Source organism: Centruroides vittatus, unplaced genomic scaffold, assembly GCF_030686945.1.
Source record: "Centruroides vittatus isolate TY-2023 unplaced genomic scaffold, ASM3068694v2 scaffold_3315, whole genome shotgun sequence".
NCBI lineage: Eukaryota > Metazoa > Arthropoda > Arachnida > Scorpiones > Buthidae > Centruroides > Centruroides vittatus.
The window spans coordinates 3,282,839-3,304,283 of NW_027122703.1; the positions used below are offsets into that span (position 1 = coordinate 3,282,839).

Genomic DNA, 21,445 nt, shown 5'->3' on the forward strand with positions numbered 1-21,445 from the left:
TTAATAAATATAATAGATTAAAGTATAACGTAAATTGAAAACCCGTATATATTAATAATATATTTCTTTAAATAAATGCCTCCTTGGCCTAGGATAAACTCATTGTTAATCGTGAAAACTGGAGTTCTGGTCTGTTGAAAACAATTTCGAATGTTAACCTTCAATGACCTCGATCCACCCAAAAAAGCTTATTTAAAGATTTCATTGTCGTCTCTTCTTTAATATCTAGTAAATGATGAAATCAAAATTTAGGTTAACTGATAAAGAAAATAAAGAATAGGAAAAAAAATGGAATAAGCTTACAATTAATTGTCTTTTGATACGATCAAGTAACCGATGCTTACATTAAAAGTAAATGATAGAGAATCTGATTTTTGGCAATTGCTTCGTGAACAAATTACTAAACTGATACGAAAGGACATTTCTTCCTGAACTACAAGAGTAGATTTTTCATTAGCAAAGTCTACTCAGATAATAAAATTCTATAAATTAAACATAAAAAGATATCCATCTCGTTTTAAAATATAAACAATAATATGACATTTCCGTTATTGCTGCTTTAAACAAAAGGCTTTTCTCTCATATTAATTTAAAAAAAAAAAAAAAAAAGAATTTCTCTTTATTCTTAATTAAGAATAGAGTCATTTCTTTATAAATTTTTATTACCAGGCCATTATTCTTTTATTCTATATATGATTGAAAAGAATATAAAAATAAAGCTTTGTTTTTTAAATAGAGTTAATAATAAAGAACTTTTAAGAAATTATTTTTCTAAATTATGGTAAATAAAATTATTTTTCCTTATAAAACTAGAAGAAATTCTTGCAGAGAAGTGATTTTTCACATTTAAATTTGTCGTAAACAAATCAATTTTCTAAAAATAATACCAAAAAAAAAAAAAACAAACACTAAACCGAAGTGTTTAAAACTCCATCGAGTTAATCGTTCTATTAATAAATGATTTTCCTTAATGTAACCGCCATTCTTCTAAGTGCTGGATCTTTTCTACGATCATTAAAGAAGAGAGTTAAAATTAGTAAGTCAAACAGGCTAAGATATCAGTCCCCAACACTGTATTTTAAAAAATAATAATAAAAAAACAATAGAATTAGTACAGAAAAAAAAAGGAGTTCTTCCTCGTGACATCGCCGAATCTATAAATTTAGCAGGTAGAAAGAGAGAGGGAAAAAATCGTCTCCTCATAAAAGCCTGCAAACTGGACACCTTAAACATATTCGAATTTCACGCCCCAATAATTGCCGTTGACGTAATAGGGTGACGAAGTCGGCACGTGACACACACACTCGAACGCCAGGTGGCGTTGGTGTGGCCTTAATCCGTGTAGGCATACGAAGTTTTTGGCATTTATCGGCTGCAATAAGCAGCTTCATGCTTCCGTCTTTTTTCGGCTGGTTGAAAGAAGCTTCTCTTTCTGGCTTCGGCAGGCTTGTGATATTATTTTACAATCAATGTATCACTAACAACAGTTTCATATACTAACATTCAGAGAAACTATGTCATCCTGTGTCGCTTGGAAGAATTGTAGGTCGTTTGCATCTTGTCGTCTGCTGTTTGTAGTGTTGCTTGGTAAGTTCATCCCATTTTTTTTCTTTTTTTTAACTTAATTTTAGTACTATCGAGCTTTAATTTATTTAATGCAGCGCACCGGTGGATCTTGCGAAGTCCACGTTGGGAATTCTCAATGTGGACTTTTCAAGATCCACCGGTGCGCTGCAAAAAAAATATATAATTCGAATAATTTGCAAGTATACTTGCTGACTCTTCGAAGTTCTCGATTATTCACGGTTATTACTTTGGAAATTCTTACTAGGACGATATTGAAAGGGTTCTTGCCCTTAATGTTCCAATAACTGCATCATTTATTGGTACAAAAAAAAAGCGGCGAATGTTATTTTTGTTAAAAATAATAAATTCCCCAGGGCAAAAATTTAATGTCAGGAAGTATACTATTGTCGGGAACAACGGTTTCTCGTGTTCGAATTTGGATTTATGTCTGAAAATATCCTAGTTGATCGGTACGGAATGAAAGAATTTGTCTACATTTCGAATTATTTAATGCTTTCGAATATTGTGAAACTCGGCCAACTGTTAGGAACCGCAATTTGTGCTACTGGATCAATCGCATGGGCGTACCCGGGTGCCACATGGCTGCAGGGAACGTCCGAGACGGTATGGAACAATGAAAGTTGAGAGTGACCCGATTCTCATAATCTCATAAAGGTGGACATTGGCTCAGGAAACGTTTCTAGGGATCCATTCCGGTTATTTCATCCTCCACTTACCGAAGTGAATGTGTTTTTGATATAATTCCAGTCGAGCTCTGAAAAATTCACGCGTTGATTCTCTTTTTTCATCCGTTTCCCAATCCTTAAAATTATTCTGTAATGTTTATAGAGCAATTGTAACGCCAATTCTATTTTAAGAATTTTGTAAATGGATTCTGTTTCGCTTTATCTCGTATCATTAACTGAAATGATCAATTGGTAATGGAGTATTTTCACAGTCAGCGATTGTAATATATTTAAGTACAGTAAATGAAAAGTGGGAGGAGGAATTAGTGATGGAGAGAATTGTAAATAATTTTCTAAATTCTCACGAAAGTTGTTAAACGTTTTTCCTACCGTGTAACGTTCTAATTTCTGTTCACGGAAAATGAAAAACAGTTTTTAACGAAGGCCGATCTAATTTTGACTATTCTATACATAAATAAAACTTGCGATTCGAACTTGTTCGGCCAGTTCGATTGACCTCGTTGTTCGTAACAATCGATTCAGAATTAGTTTTGCACAATTGTCCAGTTCCGAACAGGAAGTTTTCTTCATATAAATATATATATATATATATATAAACACAGGTTTTTTTTAATATTTGCAACATTTAATCATTGATCGAATGCCACTGATTACCCAAATTACACTCGCTAAATCTAGAAGGGATGAAAATTATTATCATCTACACATAATATAGATTCATTTAATTATATATTTGCATTTGTTTCGTCGTATACAGGGTATACATCTCAATGGTAAAAGCGGAAATAGCGCGAAATTAGTTCAAGGTCGTTAAGTCTAAAAGGTCTTTCCAACCAGATGTCCGACTGTTAAGAACCTGTTCGATGCCACAGATGAAACAAAAATTGATGATTGAAACGAAAGTTTCCATTTCCATTAGTAGAATATATATATATATAACACGGATTCGCCATCTATAAAAAGGCATTATTACGTGTTACCTTATATAAATTATCGACTCTGTCACGTAACAATTCCGTATTTTCTTACCTTAATCGTAGTTTTACTCGGATCATTTAAGTTATTTTCGAACTGTAAATGCGTAAAATTACATAGGAAAATGGAAAATAACAGGAGAAAGTAATATATCAACTCTCGTTATAACTGCAATTATCGAATATTCTAATTGTTATATCCTCTTCTAACTAAAGGAAAATGATGCTGAATGTAATTTTATATACTGTATCTATATATAAGAGACCTATATAAAGTTATCCGTGCATATCTGTTTAAAAAGAAAAAAAAAAACATATATGTATAATAAGATAAAAATATCAGATTTATCATTTAAAAAAGTCTCTACAAAGATTTTAAAATTACCGAAGCGTGCAGAATTAATCGTATTTGTGTATATACACAAGGGGATGCGAGTAATAATTAAATGTAAGCAATAAATGGATAAGGAAATGATAATAATAAAGATAAGTCTATTTATTCTTCATCACTTAAGGTAAAAGCAAATAGTGAGATTTTTACAGAAAAAAATAAAGTTAAACACCATTTATTTTATATTTTAATATATAATAAGTAAATTAATATGATATAAATTTATGTATACATATATATATATATTTGCTATATAATTTTAAGAATATCTCTAAGATTATATATTTTTAATTTAAATAAAAATATACTATTGTGGTAATATAAGTTTATTTATTCTAATTATTATGTTATTATTATTATTGAATAAAATAGATTAATTTTTACACCGTGTGAATAACTCAAACAATAAAGTATTGATTTAATTTATAAATCCGATCGTCCATATATCCATTGTATATTTTGATGACATAGTGACCTCTTTTCTTTTTAAACAAGACCACGATTTAAAAATCTTGATTTATCTTTTCGCTGCTCGCATTCCACCCCGGTTCATTAATTAAACACTATGTTTTTTTTTTCTTTTTGCTGCAACAATAAAATTCTCAATGAAGTCCATCTTTCAACACGCAAATCCGCTTCGTGACTATTCTTTATAACGACTTGCTGTGCAAAAATTTAATGGCACCGAAGAAATCGTGGCTTTTTATTATATTCCTCGGAAATAAACGCCGTTTCTCTGATGTCACACCAGAATACAATAATTAATTCCAATAAAAAAAAAAAGTGTGATCTAGATGGTCTCGGAGGGTGGAGAAATGCGTTATATCTTCAGCTCACGCTTAGTTGAAAATATAACAGGTTATTTTTTATTATTATTATTATTTTATGGGAGTTTCAAGATGTTATTAGAATTTTTCATCTTCTTCCACCCGACTTTGTTAAATGGAACAAGACAGTGAGAGTAGGCTCCACCTTAAAACTCAAGAGCAAAACTGGACACGTTAGTCTTCGAAATTATGGGCGTTTTTTTCTTTCTACGTTACACTTCAACACACAGCCGTGCTGTTCCTTAAAGTTGACCTAAAATTATCTGAAAGAGGCGAATATTCGAATTTTCATCAATTTTTTACTCACTTTTAAAATCGAGAATTGATCTAATGTATTTTTTATTCACTTTTTGTGTGTGTGTGTGTGTGTGTGTAAAAAATTCGGCAGCATCGCTTCGTTTTCTAATCTTAATCTTAGATAATTTTCGATAATTTCGTCCATGCGTGAAGCTTTAAAAAAAGAAAAAAAGTTATATATTCTCCTGACAAAAGAAACGTTGGAGGATAACATATTAATTTGTACACTTCTTATAAAAATTTTGGAGGTCGAATGATAAAAAAACTTCCTGGTTTTAAAAGGCGCTTCGTGTGTTTCGGTTGTCGCACCGACGATTAAGTAACAATGGACAGCATTGAAAAGCCATAGTAAATAAACAATAGATAAAAATCGAGTTCCGGACTCTCTTCCTCTTTTTGTTAGAGAATTGAGAAAACTTCTTTTGACGTCTTCTCTTCCAGAATATGAATACAAAACATTATAGATTGACATTATAGTTAACAATTTTACTTTATATTCTAATTACTAGCGTTGTTTCGTAACAATAACGATGCCTAACCTTTAAATGACTTTAAAGGAAAGCCCACACGAATTTTAAGTTTAGAATTATCTTTAATTTTAAGGTAGGGAGTAGTAAGGTAGTTTAATTCTTCCGAATTCTTGCGAGTTGTAGAAGACGTGTAACGATGGTTGTTCTTTAGAAATTTTCCTTAAAGTAAAATAATAAGCGAAGGAGACATTACTGGAGATGATGTAGACAGGTGATATTTGATCTCGGAAATGAGATGAAAGTACCGGTTTGTATATAAATTTGCAGACACATCTAGCGGAATGCTACAAATGTAGGTCAGAACAATTAGGACAAGGTTTTGTTGCTCTTTCATGTGAAGATTGAATAATTATCGATTCAATCAAATTGGAAGACTAATCATGTTAGTTCGGTACCTTTAAATTTAAATGATAATGAAATTTCCGAGTTTTCCTTCTTCTGTGACGTTTTTTGTCTATATTTAGAGGCGAATTGTTCATCCATTTTCTAAACTTTCCTTTAGAGTTTCAATTCGGTTTTGTCGTTCTTATCAATCTCACTCACTTTCTTATCTATAGAATAGACGAATTATGTCACGATAACTTCAAGAACACCTCTCCTTTCTCTTTGTCCTATTTTGTTCGAAATTACTATGCGATTTGAGATAATCATTGTCTTCGAACTCAACAAGTTTGTCCTTCGTGTAAGAGCTTATTCTTTATACCTCCTCCACACATAAAGATAGGGCTACTTCTATCCTTATACAGTGAGATGTGCCACACGACTTCCCACACGAAATTAAACTTGATAAATAACCTTGTAGAAGCGAGGGTCATCGTCTTCCAAATTCCAATATAAACCTCGGTAGGTATTCCCAATTGACTTCTGTCATTTCCCTCAACATCCAATTAGGTCAATACTCTTTTATGTTATAGGAATAATCTGCAGTATGTCCCAGATATTCCTCACGTTTTCACTCCTACGCATTTAACTCCATTCTTTTTTGGTACACGTTAACACCTTATCCTAGAAGTTAATTATCTGTCGAATTCTATACTCGAATTACTTTCTATACTCAATTTCCTAAAAAGATATATCAAATTCTACTTAAATTTATCGGCATATTTAAAGGATATAATTTAAAAGTTTGCTTTGTCTCTGCAGCAATTGAACAAAAACACGGTACAGTACTTTTAGATAATCAGATTGATTATTTTGTTTAGCAATAGGCCTACTTTCACCTAATTACATAGTTTGGTGATATTTTTCGTAAACGGTCCATGAAAGAATACGTTTCAATAGATCCTAAAGATAGGCTATGCCCCACATACGTCATCTACTGATAAACATGTTATCGTCAAACTAACCTAATATCAACTATTTAAAATCCTACAGAATTCTTATATTTTCGGGATATTAAAATGGAAATTTATTCCAAATTTTTTAATATAACACGCAAAGAAGTTTAATTATTATTAACAAGGTGTAGAGGTGTTCATCACTTTGATGAACACCTCTACACTACACTACAGATCTACATATATTAAGTATAATCATCTTTTGCAAATAAACCTTAAATTCTTATAATTTACTACATTATTCTCCTTATCGAAGGAACGATTTTCCTTCCTCCTGATGAGTTTCAATCTTTTTATGACGTTAGATTATGAAAATCCGGCTGATCAGTTCATTCGATAAAAGTAACTTAATGCTTTATAAGTTTATTTTTCAATAAATACTCGACAATTTTAATAGAAAAATGCTTTATTTAACCGTCGTTTACAGTTAATTATAACATAATTAATAGTAAATTTGAATAGAGAGATGTTCTATAGATGATTATTAACCCATTGTTATAAGCTTACTCATACTCATTTATATATTTTAGGAAGCACTCGAATACTTAAAGTACTGACCACTTAACCTCTGCAGTTAATTTGATAGGATTATGAAGTATATTTATACTCGTTTGTATGAATAAATTGTGTCGACGAATAGAAAAAGAGAGAATTTTGTTGAACTCTGAACTATGGTTTTAATAGGTCGTGAATATATAAATAAATTCACTAAATATTTCGATGAATAAAACTTGTTCTTTTAAAACTTGTTTACGGAAAAACTAGTTTTATTTGAAATTTTAAGTGGTTAAAGAAACGTGAGTTTACACTACAAGTCGAAAACCGTTATTCTCTTACATTTAGTATAAGCATCTGTCATTATAATAAACTGTTTGGATACTTGCCACGATACCTCAAATACCTAAAGAACTCATTAAGAATTCACATAAGATTCATTTCCTTGGTGAAAACCTTCATGTGTTACCTTAATGTTATATAAATATTAATTAAAAACAATTATAATTAGAGTTATGTCTATAGGAAGTCTTCTTGGAAATGAATTAATTAGTAAACGTAAAATAACACTTAAATTCTTTAACAAATTAAGTGTTATACTACCGGAAATGGATGAAGTATTCGTCAACGCCTTCATTAGTACCACATAATCACTATAAAAAGGCTAACTTACTAATTAGCCTTTCTCAAAACAAAGGTGAAAGGTTCGTTTCTACAAGAAGATTCATAAGTTTTCATGTAAAACAGACTCGTGAGCCATGTGCACATGGATCAGAAATATTATAAAAAGCTCATGATTACCAGTAAACATGCGTTTTTCATAAGTGGGAAGGATGCATTTATATGTGCATTCAATTAAATAGCGCCCACATACATCACATCCTGTCTTGTAAGTAACTGAGCCCTTTTCTGTCTGGAGGCTTGTGAATCACACTCTGCAGATTGGGGCATTGAGAATTATAGGGCACGTTCTGTCTGTCTAATCATTTTAACAAGTTTAAAACCTTGGAAATTATTATTTATCTTATAATTTTTTTCTCAATAATGACAGTTTAATTATTATTAACGCCTTTAAATCGTGCGAAATATTTACAAAAATGTTTTTTGTTTTTATCGTTTAATTTCGTTTATTCTTAGGAAAACAATGAATCGAAATAGATTTACTGATAATAAATATAAATATTTGAAAATATTTTTCAAACGGACAACCCTTCGGGCTCAAACCAATTTCTAAATCCGGATAAACAAGTCTAGTAATATGTAGGTGAATCGAATTTCCGTACAGGTTTCACGAGCATGGCCTTATAAAGAACTGGGTTCGTTTTAGAAATAAAAATTTAAAAAAAAAATAAATAAATAAATAAATATTCATTTCTGCATCATTTACTTTAAATCGATTACTCGATCGAAACTGCAAATTTCATTGTTTTTATAAATTCAATTGTATTCATAAAGATTTATTTCTTACTGTTGGCAACGTGTATTAACGAATTTTAGGGAAATTCAAATATATGTTAAACCTATTACCAGGCACCATACTGCTTGGATCGAAAATATTTTCCTAATTATTCAATAGGTGTCGTTGACTTCGCCTTATCTTTTGGTGGCAGCACCAAATGTTACGAAGCTGGAAACTAAACGAGTTCTACACTACGGTACGTATCCAGGCCAAGAAAACCATCTTAACAGACCCAGCTTTTTGTTCCAATGGATAGAAAAGAATATAAATTCGTACCCTATTATTTACCGTTTTTCTAGTTCTACTTTTCTACTTTCCAGCATCGTTCTTTTACCTAACTCCAACGCGGTTATTTAACAAGTCGTGATATTAATTCCATTAAAAAAAAAAACTAGTTCCTTTATTATAAATAGTAAATAAATTTCTTTACGAAGTGACTCTAGATATTAAAATTACATAAAAATGTAGCGTATGTCTGGCCAGTTCAACTTTCCGAAACCGGAAATGATCCTGTTTCCTCTATCGATAGAAGTATATATACTATTTTAAAAAGGTGACATTCTATTATCTATAATTACTAAATTCGGTCAAAAATAATAACTTAATAATTACACATTATTTGCCTTAAATAAACTTGATAAATATCTATAATGAATAATCATAATTCATAAGCACGGAAATAACTTTAATAACTCTCGTTGGGTCGGGAAAAATTCACAAATTTTCTATTATGTAACTCTTAATTATATCTTGGAATGATTCTAGAGTACATTTACGAACATATGCACGAAAATTTACAAATTTACATTTATTTTTTAGGCTGTAATTAGTGTCAGGGTTAAGAGTGGTACGTAGAGAATCGCCTTGAAAACTATCTATCATAGAGAAACCTTGAATGTTGAGATAACAATGAATTGAAATGGATCTCAGATACAGAATATAGATTTGGGTTTGTTCACATCGAAACCGAACAATAGCCTGGACATTATACGGTCCGTTGAATATATTTCCTTGAAGGATTTCTCTTGATAATAGCGCCAACAATACTTTATTTAGCATTCGAATTCAATATAATTGGCGTATAAACTCTCGAAAAACGATAAACTTTAAGCTTGTTTATTTACAGTTATCATATTTGTGGGCGTTGTATATACCGCTAATCGTGTTGGAAAGCGTATTATAACAAAAATTCACGGAAAATGTGTCATTTGAGCATTATTTTATTATAAAATAAGGTATTTAAGTGAATCGACTTTCCCTACTTTCGTAAAATAATAAATTACACGTGATAATTATAGTACGGTTATTATGAGATTTAATTGAACGTAAATGGCATCTTTCGCTGTTCCGCAAAACACAATTGTTCTTTGTTTATGTACAATGCTTAGGCGTCGTGACAAGAATTGTAACACCTTAATTAGGAAGCATTAAGTCTAATTCCTTTACCTTTGAAAGTTGATTCATAAAATTCAGCAAGCTGATCGAATAAAAATTGTGATGAATCATACTTTCCAATATTTTTAATTTTACATGTATAAAGTTAATTATACAACATTACATAATGTACACCTATCACGACCAACCAATATATGAATTGGGGTCAGCAATTTCAATTATATTTCCTCTTAGTTTAAAGATATATATATAACAATAAGACTATCTAAAATATCATTAATCTTTACGATTGATCGGTTATGTCAACTCATTGAAGAACTTTAACGAATAATCACAATCAGTTCACTTGTTTAATCAACAATATATGTTTCCGGTAATAATGATAAATATATTAATCTCCTGCCTTTTGAATCTTTCAGCTATTAACCTTTGGCCCTTTTTACAAGTATCTGCCAAAATATTTAAATGTCCGGAAAAATTTGGATACTTTCCAGACGATAACGAATGTACAAAATATTATATGTGTGTTTTTGGTGATGCATTCCACGAAAGATGTACAGGAGGATTACATTTCAGTGCCAGTCAAAGAATTTGCGATTGGCCAAGGAATGCGCAATGTGAAAGTAAGTTTAATAAATTATTTGGTCTTTTACAATATTTTTGCTGTTATCTACTTAAACTCTTTTCATTTATATTTCTGTTTCGTTTAAAGGCAATAAAGTACCTTCAGAAAGTGCCAGCAGTCCAACTTATCAGAACACCAAAACTACTGGTTTTAATCGAGCCAATACTTCACCTCCTCGACAAAGACTTGCCTTAGGAAGAGTAGGAAGTCGTTATCAGGTTACAGAAACTTCTACATCTCATTATAACCGTATTTCGACCACTTCTGCGCCTCCATCAAGAACACCTACGACTTCTCGACCTCATCCAGTGCTTACCCCAGCTCCAGAAAGCCGTTATTCGCCAAGAATTGTTAACACGCGTTTAGTTGCTTTGACAGAAGCTTCTAGACCTCCAGGTTATTACAATGTTATCAGAAAATCCGGTAATCTTCAACCCGTAAACGAAGATGAGGAAGAAGAAGAGGAGGAGGAGGAAGAAGAAGATAATGAAGAAAACGGACGGAGTGTAAATATATACATTAGACCAGTTTATAATAAAAGAATTAATGATGAATCTGTTGGGAAAAAAGAAGAAAAGAAATCCGATCCGGAATCATTAGTAGTAGTGATGTCAAATAATGGAAAATATAAAGATCCTGATGTAGATTCTATACAAAGAGTAGCAGATAATACAAAAGCGTCAAATGAACCTCCAGCTGTACAAGTTAAAACTGTTAATATACCAAACAGAAGCTATAATAATAATATTAGAAGAAGCCCAGAAAATTCCGGAATAACTCAAAATATACAAACTCCTGACAGAAGAACCGTAGCCATTCCTTCTCGACAACCAGTTACGCACGGATTTGGTAGACCAAGATCATACCCAGAGACATCAGCAGCGAAATCAGTAGCGGCACCTGCAAATGACAGATCTAAAGATGTTTCCCTCTCTTCTCGTCAAATTATAAATCCTATCTACACTAACAAGAATTCAATTACTCGTCCTAATCCAATTCGTACTAACGGCAGAACTCCGTTGTTATCACGTCATGGTTCTACATACCAAGCAAGTTTAAGTGATTCTTCGGAGGGATACAGACAAAGACATCACGCTAATTCGAACAAAGCTGCAGAAAATACCAGAAGAGGCTCCACATATCTAGAAAGTCTTAATAGAGGTAATGAAAACCCGCGTCAGAGTTATGGTGTATATAATAGAAGAACTCCAGAAACAAATCGACAAAACCCATCTTACACTAGTAGGGATTCTTCTAGATACGTCCCACCATATTCATCGGATAGAGATGAATCAGAAGATCCTCCAAGTTCATATCAAGCAAGACCTGTTTCAGATGGATCCAGATCACCAGGCAATTATCAACATAGAAGTCCGGTCATTCCGACATACACAGAAAAAACACGTCGTCTCCCCGAAACTTTGGCTACATCAAGACAAACATCATCTTTACAAAGAACAACCCCTGCCAGCTCTTTCCGACAACAATTATCCGTTTATCTAAAACGTGTGCCCGACGTTTCCGTGCCTTCAACATATAATTCTGGCGACAAAAGAAAAAATTCTGATGATGTAATTCCAGTCAATAGGAATCGACCTTTGGATTCCGATGTTTCGAGCATTCCCAAGCAAGCTTTGGATAATTCTGAAACATTAGATGCTCAATACGGAACAAATCCTACTTCCGTTCGACTTCCAGACGTTCCAGTTCGAGTTCAATCATTCGTAACCAACAAAGATACTAGGAAAAATACATATAATAGAAATCAACAACCATATCATTTTGAAGAAGAAACAGATAAAAATTATGACGACTATCCAGATTATTATTTCGAAGATGACGAAGAAGAGGAGGAAGAAGTTGTTCATACTCCCCGTCCAAGAGTTTCTACTCCCGTTTACAGACTTCCTCCACCACCTCCTACAACCACAACCACCACCACTACCACCACCACCACCACAACGATACAACCACCAATCACTCAACCCGGTAGACGTCGACTTCCATTCGGAATCAGTCGTCCTGCCACGCGAGCACCATCGATATTTGCAGGAAGACCTCCTCCTCCCGCTTCTCGTCCAAGATCAGTTTATCCTACACCTAGATATCTTAGTACCGGTACCAAATGCAGTCCTTCTAAATGTCGTTTGCCCGACTGTTACTGTGGTACAACAGATGCCCCTCTCGGAATGTCCGTCAGCCAAATTCCTCAGATAGTACTCATAACCTTCGACGATGCTATGAATGACTTAAATTTCGAATTATACACAGAATTATTTGGAGACAGAAAGAATCCTAACGGATGTCCTACTCTAGGTACATTTTACGTTTCTCACGAATGGACGGATTATGGAAAAGTTCAAACACTCTATTCTCAAGGACACGAAATGGCATCACACGGCGTAACGTAAGTATTTATTTTCTAAAACTAATCTTCGATAGAAATATTTTTTGAAAAAAATATTTTAAACTAACTGTTGAATCTTTTACAGGCACAGTTTTGGAGAGAAGTTCTCTGTTAGTCAGTGGCACAAAGAAATTCATGGCCAACGAGAGATTCTTCATCTTTACGGTGGAGTCAAAATGGAAGATATTCGAGGAATGAGAGCTCCGTTCTTGCAGACGGGAGGAAATAAGATGTTTGAAATGTTGTACGAAGCTAATTTCACTTACGATTCGTCTTTGCCCGTACCCGAAAGTAATCCTCCATATTGGCCTTATACTCTCGATTATTCTTTGAATCATCAATGCATGATTGGTCCTTGTCCAACCAAATCTTTCCCGGGTCTTTGGGAAGTGGGTATGATCATGTGGACCGATCTCAGGGGAGGACGATGTTCTATGGCTGATGCTTGCTCGAATCCACCCGATGACGAAGGAGTATATAAGATGCTAATGAAAAATTTCAATCGCCACTATAAAACTAATCGTGCTCCTTTCGGAGCATTCTATCACTCCGCTTGGTTTAATACGCCTCATCACAGAAGAGCATTTATGAAATTTTTAGACGAGATCATGAAAAAGAATGACGTTTGGGTTGTAACAAATTGGCAAGCCATTCAATGGATGAGAAATCCCACACCCATTTCTAAAATCAATGATTTCGAACCTTGGCAATGCGATTATTCCGACCGACCCGGTCCTTGCAATCACGCTAGATCTTGCCAAATTTCGTATAAAGGAGGATCCAGATCTATGAGAACCTGTCAACCGTGCCCGTCGCAGTATCCTTGGCTAGGAAAGACGGGTTACGACGAAAGATATGGTTAAAATCTTCAAAATTACGCTGACATTTCGATCCGTTACCTACCATAATCTTACATTTATTACTTCACGACTAAGCATCGTAGTAAATATTCAATATTCTCATAACTCATAGAAAAAAAAATATATATATATATAAAACTTGAGATAATGAACGTTAACAGAATATAAATACGTTAACAAAATACGAATAAGAGTAAAACGTGCGTATTTTTTAAGAAAAAAAGAAAAATGAAAGTGCCTGTGATCATAAAAAATTCCCTTATACATTCCCGATTTATTTATTTATAAACTTTCTCTAAAATTCCGTCATAGACGGACTACCCCTTTCGGATATACGATCGATTCTTTTAAGGATCATTTTGAATCTTGCCTATTAGTAGGCCGTTTCGGTGTGGGTTTTCGTTGATCTACGTATGTGCTGGTATACTTAAACACAGATCTGTTGCATTATGCGGGAGTTTCTCACGAGTCACAGAAACCCCCAGTCTAGTGCTTCAGATATCCACTGTTGGTGCAAGGTCCATCTGTTTTGTAAAATACACGGATTCCGGATTGTAAATAATGTGCTGAAGTGCCTGCATCAAGAGTGATGTATAGAATAGTATATTATTATTATTTTTTTTTTTAAAATTACCGATTATGTAATTCTTTGCCATCAGTTGTTTACTATTTCTTTTCATTAAAATTTTTATATTTTGAGTTTTTCAATTTGTAATTTCGTGTGCGAGTCTGTCAAATAAGCGTAAAACATTTACACAAGTTAAAATATTTAATGCTAAAGAATTTCAAATGGTGTAACAAATTTTAATTGCAACATTAAAATTTCTAGCCTTTTTTTTCTTTGCTCTAAAAAACAAGCACCGAAACAAGTTTGAAAACTTGAAGGTGAATAGTGGGTTCGGTTCTCAGAAAAGTTGTTAACTGAGTATGCAATTTGATAAATATAACACGAATAATAATAATAAAAAGTACTGAAAAACCGAATAATTTAATTAATCGAAAGCCTGAACGATACTAAAAAGTGTCTAAATTTTTTCCAACGAAACTATTATTAAATATAAAAGTCGTAATTTTTCCTGTAATCATCAATCTGAATTCGCGAATTGTTCCGCCGTTAAAATCAGGCCTACATAAATTTTTATCTACGTCGGTGGTGTCCAAATTATGCCTCGAGGCCATATCCGGCTGGCAAATATACTGTATTTGACGTATCACTTATAGGCCTGCTTTTATATAGAGCATACAAAATAATTATAGCCCTTATACGCAATTTGGCCCGTCGATCAAAAAGTTTCGGCACCACTGATCTACACGATAAATTCCTAAACTGATTTATATATAAAATGTAAATTTACATCAAATAAAAAGTAATGTTTGAAGTAAATATTCTGATGCCAAAGCGGAAGAATCCTCAAATTTCGTGATTTTCGAGGAGTGTACAAACGTATAAACAATTTTTGGAGGAGGTTCCTGGTATGGTAGACAGATAGCGATAAATTAACCATTAGGATAAGTAGGCTTAAGCCTACTGGCCCGGAAAGGGGGCGAAACGTTATTATAGTTTATGATGTAAAATTATGTAGAAGGTCCGAATCTTGTGTCCAAGGGTCACTGTTGACTAAACTGGTCACTGATGTGGAATGACGTACGAATCTAGTACACGATTGTATCATTCGTTGAGTCCGGGATCGAGTTCTCCTCGTGACAACTAAGCCACCAACACAGAAAATTAGTGTTAGATGTCAACGGTGTCATCACTGCCTACCGAACAAGGACACCTAAAACCAGCTTCGGAATTTGACAGACTCAAAAAAACCATTAGTAAATCACTGTTTTCACCCACTACAATGCGAGATCCCTCACCACACGAATGATCCTTGTCACGAAGTTTTATCTTTGAATTCTTTAATCATCCCACACATTAAGTTTCCATACTATTATAAGGAAATGGCGCTGGCCGGGAAATATGATAAAGAAAAACTTAAAAGGAAAGAATTTCTAGTCTTGGAAAAGTTAAGTATCATTTACAACTTCTCACAAAAGACGATGATTTTATCAATAATTTTCAGCGTGACAATCGAATTTATTATTTCCCAAACAAATTCTTTTGTTCCTATTTTTCATTTTAGATTACTTTCCCCGAACTGTCCGAAATTTTCATTTCTATACAGAGTAAAGTATTAAGAGTAAATATATTTTAGATAAGAAAAATTTGCATCGAATCGATCTACTTAAGCAGACTCATTTAAACAGAATCGAGTAACCTAAACAAAAAAAACCATAAGTTTAAAGTGGGCATTGTTTAAAAATATTTATAGTATCCTTATACAGTTAAAAGGAGGATTACAGTATTAAAAATTGATTATACAAGAAGATAACAGTAAAGAGCTTAGTCCAGTTTTCGTCCTAAATAATTTCTGTTAAGAGAAATTTATCATTTAGGACGAAAAGTCAAAAAAAAAAAAGTTAAAGTTCGGTTGATGCTGTCTTAATAAATACTGAAAATACATAATCTATTTGAGAATCTGCAATCTACTTGAAGATACGCATTTCAATTTTTTCTTTCCTTTTTTAAAAATTCGCTTCGGGTAGAAATTTCTGCGATATTCGTGAAAATATTAAAAAAAAAATTGTGTCATTATACTAAATCATACAAATCAAATATGTCATCGTTTATTCCCCGTTCATCCTCTGTTTAAATTCGAGATATGATAGAAACATCCAACTCATCAATCTTAAGATTATTACCGGTTTAATCTTTGAAAGTTATTTTTTATTAGTAGAAAATAAATTCTATCTCTGCCCTACAGGTTTAACCCTGTTATAATCGGAACGTGTATATTCCGCGTGATATATTTTGCATACCAAACAACAGTTCTTTCATAGAAAAGTAGTTTTATCTCCCAGTTTTCTACGTAAAATTTTTTCACTGTTGGACTATTTTCAAAATAAGGCTATTTCCAGTTAGAAATTCAGTTTAAAGTTTGCTTAATTGTACCAAAATGATCAAATTCGCATCACCAATTCTACAGACGAAGCGAATTTTTCGCAATCCCGTTTAATGTATCTATGAATAATGGTAATTAAATGCTTTTTTTTCCTATTTAAAGCTTTCTTTGGTTGAATTAATTAAAGTATTCAGCCAACAGACAATTTTATGAAAAAATATTAAAATTTTTTTTCTTTATATCTTTCTATAAATATTTAATATCGAATGATTTTTCAAATCAAGCATATTAAACAGAATACATTTTCAAAACCAATAGGAATAAACAAGTAAAATCACACATATAAATAAACTGGATATTGATTGATGTACAAGTATCCTGAGTTAATTATAAATATAGATATGCATCGATTTGGGGCAATTTCTTTTTTACAACTAATCACATATACTGCATCTATCACATCTTTCACAAGAAATGCATATCTTCGATACTCTTCGTTTGGCAAAGTTGAATTTCGTTATATATTTGAATATGGTAACTTACTACATATCAAATGTAAGTATTTCTCATCTCCTTCGTAATAGTAATTTCTTCCCATAATTTTATGTACACTTTCTTATTTTTCTTTGGCTTTCGATATATGGTCGTTCTCTTCTAGATGTGGAAGTGGGTATCTCCAATAGGTGAAGTAACTGAATTCTTCGGGGGCAGGAAAATTTGGTGCTAAATTCACGGTGTGCTGACGTTGTAGCGGTGGGAAAATGTGGTCGACAACATCGCTAAGTCGCGTGTAACTGAAATGATTTAAAATTTCCTAAAACTGTCTTCATTCAGAACAATTTTTGCTTAAGAAATGAGTCACTTACGACGATTGAAAGGTCTGGATTAATTCTAACTTCAATTCGCCTCGATGGTTAATCGTGAAAATTCGTCCCATTGGAATATCGACTGCTCTGTAGGACCACGTATCCTGAAAAAGAATAATCTCGATTTTAATTATTAGATACCATATTCAGTGTTTATTTACAACAAACAAAACAGTTAGTAAATGCAAGAGTATGCCTAAAAAGGAACATCTCTGGCAAAATATACAAACTACTTTCCAAATTTGGAATCAATTTAAATAAATAAAGTTTATAATTTAATATTTCTACCCACAAAATTTTACATTGCCAGGGGCAAGGTTAGACTATATACAGATTTTTATAACCAAAGAAGGTGGAGTCGAAGCGAAATCCTTGAAAGTCAAGGTCCGGGTTGAAAGCCTGTGTACTGAGAATATCAAAGTGCCCTCATTGCGTATATATAAATCATTTTGCTTTTAATTCTATAACTATATGTAATTAAATCAAATCATACTTTACACGTTACAAATTAAATGAATAAATATACTGTAATAAGTTATCGTATGTTTGAGATGTTAGTTTTGTGATTGCCATTATGAAATAATTCATTTTTTCCTTTTTATAATGCAGAAGCACAAAAAAAAATCTACTTAAGTTTCCTTATAGGTAAACAAATAATAACCCTCCAAATTTCTTTTGCTCCAAACTAAAAATACATCAGTATTGATTCACTTAACTTGTGCACTACTTAAAAATATATATAATTCTTAAATATCTAGAACACTAAAAACATATCAGAACATTGATTATTTTACTGCAGAATAAAAAAGGATCTTGTAATAATACTCACATTAATTTTATTTCCAAATCCTGCATAGAAAGGATATGATAATGCTGGAAATAATGCTCTAATATCTTTTAAACAGTTTATTTTAAAATCTTCTGGTCGCTTCTCAATTACTTCTCTAGATTGTAAAAATCAAATTTAGTAGGATTAATTAAATCTGAAGATAAATTATTAAAAACACCTACCTATGGAGGGCATTAAAAAGGGAAGTGGGAGAAAGTAGTAGAGGACCATCTGGTAGACATATATCACCCTGTTTCACACTTCGAAGATAATCCCTGGTAATTCTCGCTTGACCGATGGCACGGGCAGATAAATAAAGGAACTGGTATCCATTATTTTGTATTTTGGAGAATAATTTAGCTACTCCTAATTGAGCCCAATCTTTACCAATAATGGGTAAAATATGACCAAGAACATCAGATCTAATAAGAAAAATAATTTTAAAATTAAGATAAAGCAAAAACTTTCAAAAATAACAAAAATTCTTACTTTGTTATTGTGCCATCAATGTCAGAAATGATAATTTTATCATCATAATTCCATAAATATACATTACATACACATCTTGTTGTACCTTGATATGCAGTAGTTACACTAAAAACAACTTCATTTGGACCTTCTTTCAAATTTAAACTTTTCTGAAATTATCCAACAAAAATTTCTTTAAATACAGTATTTCAAAATCTAAATGAAATTATTAGATAATGGATTCTTTTATCTTACAATATTGTCAGAAGACAATCTAAGAGTCTTCCGATATTTCTCTTGATAGTATAATCGTTTGATCCTTGACTTTTTATTTTCAAGAATTGGTCCAACATCCTCAGTTTCACTTGAAGTAGAAGCATAAAATTCTTCTTTTGATCTATTTATAGATGATCAATGTAAATATTGAAATAAAGTTTAAGTATTAGTATAATTAGAAATTTTAAATTATTTATAAGCTAGATATTCAGTAAAGATTGAAAATCAAACATTTTATTTAAAAACTGTTCAATCGTTAAATGTTTTGGATTAGTTTTTTTTTTTTACTTATACAAACTGAATACAAAAATAATTGATAATTTATAAGCAATCAAATTTTCAAGGTAGAATTTTTTTTCCTCTATATTGGACTATTTCCAAGACATTTCTACTTTGAAAGATTATAAAGAGGGGAAAAAAAAATCATTAATTCAATCATTCACAATTATAATTTATTATTACAACAATGCCTGTCACTTAAATTTGTTAAATACAAATTTATAATACTTCTGAACTAAGTAATAAGACTAAAACTAAATTTAGCAATTTGTATGAAAAGATTCAAATTGAGTAGAATCCAATTTTTACTTTAACTTAAATTTGACCTTTATAACAAAATCTTACATTTCAATATTGTTAGCATTGAAAATGTCTGACAATTCAAAACAAATTTAGAATATTAAAAAATTGTTTAAGTAAAATGTTATATGTATAATTTTTTATAATCTGATATAACTTTTTAATATATTAGAAATGTTAAATTTATTTTTAAACCTTCTAATGAAAAAGTTTCTAATGTCCTTTTAGTCAAATTGAGTCTGAAGATCTGTCAAGTTGAAAAATTAGTTTATTTCCAGTCAACATTAACTATACAAACAACTATTTATAATTTTTTTAACTCTTGTAATGGGTTAACAAAAATAAGAGTTTATAATTAAAAATGAAATCATTTCTTTATTATTCTACTTTAATTTTTTTTTTTAAATTAACATTTCAAATCTTTTTCAGATATTCATAATGAAAACTAAAATAAATTTTTTTTTTCATTAATAAATCTTAGTACCCTAACCAAATATCCTCTCAAGAAATCAAGAATAAGAAAACTGTTTAGTGCACTCTTGCTTATCTGAACTAACAAGGAAACAACCAGAGATGGCCATCTTCCAACCTTGTAATGTTCAATATATCTTATATATAAAATTCTCGCGTCACAATGTTAGTTACCTTACTCCTCCGAAACGGCTTTACCGATTTTTACCAAATTTTATATGCATATTCAGTAGGTCTGAGAATCGGCTACTATCTATTTTTCATACCCCTACACCATTTCCCCCCTTTCAAAAATATATTTATATATGGATTAAGGCTTTTATGTCCAACAGATGGCGCTAACTTCCAACGACCTAAGTTTGCTTTTCTGTGAAAATGGACTGAAGCAGATCATTTTCTATCTATCTATATAAATAACATATAACGTTCGTTTGTTCCTACCGATTCCTTTGAAATTTTGACACAACGTTGCATTCGAATACGCACGTTTTTTTATATAATATACATGTCGAAATTCCCCCCAGTGGGGGGAGATGGACGGGATTAAGGCTTACCGTGAAGAACTCTGCTTTTATTATACTATTTTAGATGCGTTTTAATAGGGTACGTCAAGAGAATGTACACTAAGAAGGGATTTTTTGAAATTCTCCCCACGGGGGAAGTGTTATACATTTATAATAGATACATTTTGAGCCACAACAACGCGTGGCCGGGTCAGCTAGTATATATATAGTATTGCTATTCTCCCAGTAAATCACAGTAAAATCACTCAGTGCAATTCTCAAGCATTTGCAAGAAAAATGAGTTAAATTTTCTGTGTTACTTGTGTACCATGTTATATAGATAATATGCTAACAGCAGCAAAGTTGAGCAGATAAGGTTTCCAACTACTGTACTGTATGTTTTAGAAGAAAAATAAGATTTATACCCAATAAGTTTCTTGAATATGCATTGAATGGATTATTAGTGCAAATTATTTTTATTTTTAACAAATCATTACTATGTAATAGTAACATTTTTTTGCTGTGTAATAAAAAATTTCAAGTGGGTTTACTGTGAATTATGAAAGGATTGTGCTACAATATCTATCAAACTTAGCAAAATTGGAGAGGGGACATCTCCAGTGGGTCTTATAAGT

At 31.9% G+C, this 21,445-nt stretch overlaps 2 protein-coding genes across 3 annotated transcripts in view; one reads left to right on the forward strand and one right to left on the reverse strand.

Moving 5' to 3' along the window:
- Positions 1–1,353: 1,353 nt before the first annotated feature.
- LOC136988484 (mucin-2-like) lies at positions 1,354–14,569 on the forward strand. The gene is made up of 4 exons (XM_067286347.1): positions 1,354–1,587; positions 10,398–10,601; positions 10,691–13,010; positions 13,096–14,569. The coding sequence occupies exons 1-4, from the start codon at positions 1,515–1,517 to the stop codon at positions 13,871–13,873; spliced, it is 3,375 nt and encodes a 1,124-aa protein (XP_067142448.1). The 5' UTR covers positions 1,354–1,514; the 3' UTR covers positions 13,874–14,569.
- A 2,454-nt stretch (positions 14,570–17,023) lies between these two features.
- Positions 17,024–21,445, reverse strand: part of Lpin (phosphatidate phosphatase LPIN) — a 39,162-nt gene continuing 34,740 nt past the window's right edge. For both annotated transcript variants that reach the window (XM_067286307.1, XM_067286308.1), the window contains exons 12-17: positions 19,237–19,378; positions 19,003–19,151; positions 18,696–18,935; positions 18,514–18,628; positions 17,685–17,788; positions 17,024–17,612 (exon numbers count right to left, since the gene is read on the reverse strand). In XM_067286307.1, the coding sequence (XP_067142408.1) occupies positions 17,435–17,612; positions 17,685–17,788; positions 18,514–18,628; positions 18,696–18,935; positions 19,003–19,151; positions 19,237–19,378 (928 nt within the window). In that variant the 3' untranslated portion in view covers positions 17,024–17,434. The remainder of the gene's footprint in view (positions 17,613–17,684; positions 17,789–18,513; positions 18,629–18,695; positions 18,936–19,002; positions 19,152–19,236; positions 19,379–21,445) is intronic.

Excerpts from the sequence above, each read along its gene's own strand:
- LOC136988484 (XM_067286347.1), top strand. The coding sequence starts at position 1,515 with ATGTCATCCTGTGTCGCTTGGAAGAATTGTAGGTCGTTTGCATCTTGT. Across the intron at positions 10,602-10,690 it reads AAGGAATGCGCAATGTGAAA|GCAATAAAGTACCTTCAGAA; the intron begins GTAAGTTTAATA and ends TTTCGTTTAAAG. Across the intron at positions 13,011-13,095 it reads ATGGCATCACACGGCGTAAC|GCACAGTTTTGGAGAGAAGT; the intron begins GTAAGTATTTAT and ends AATCTTTTACAG.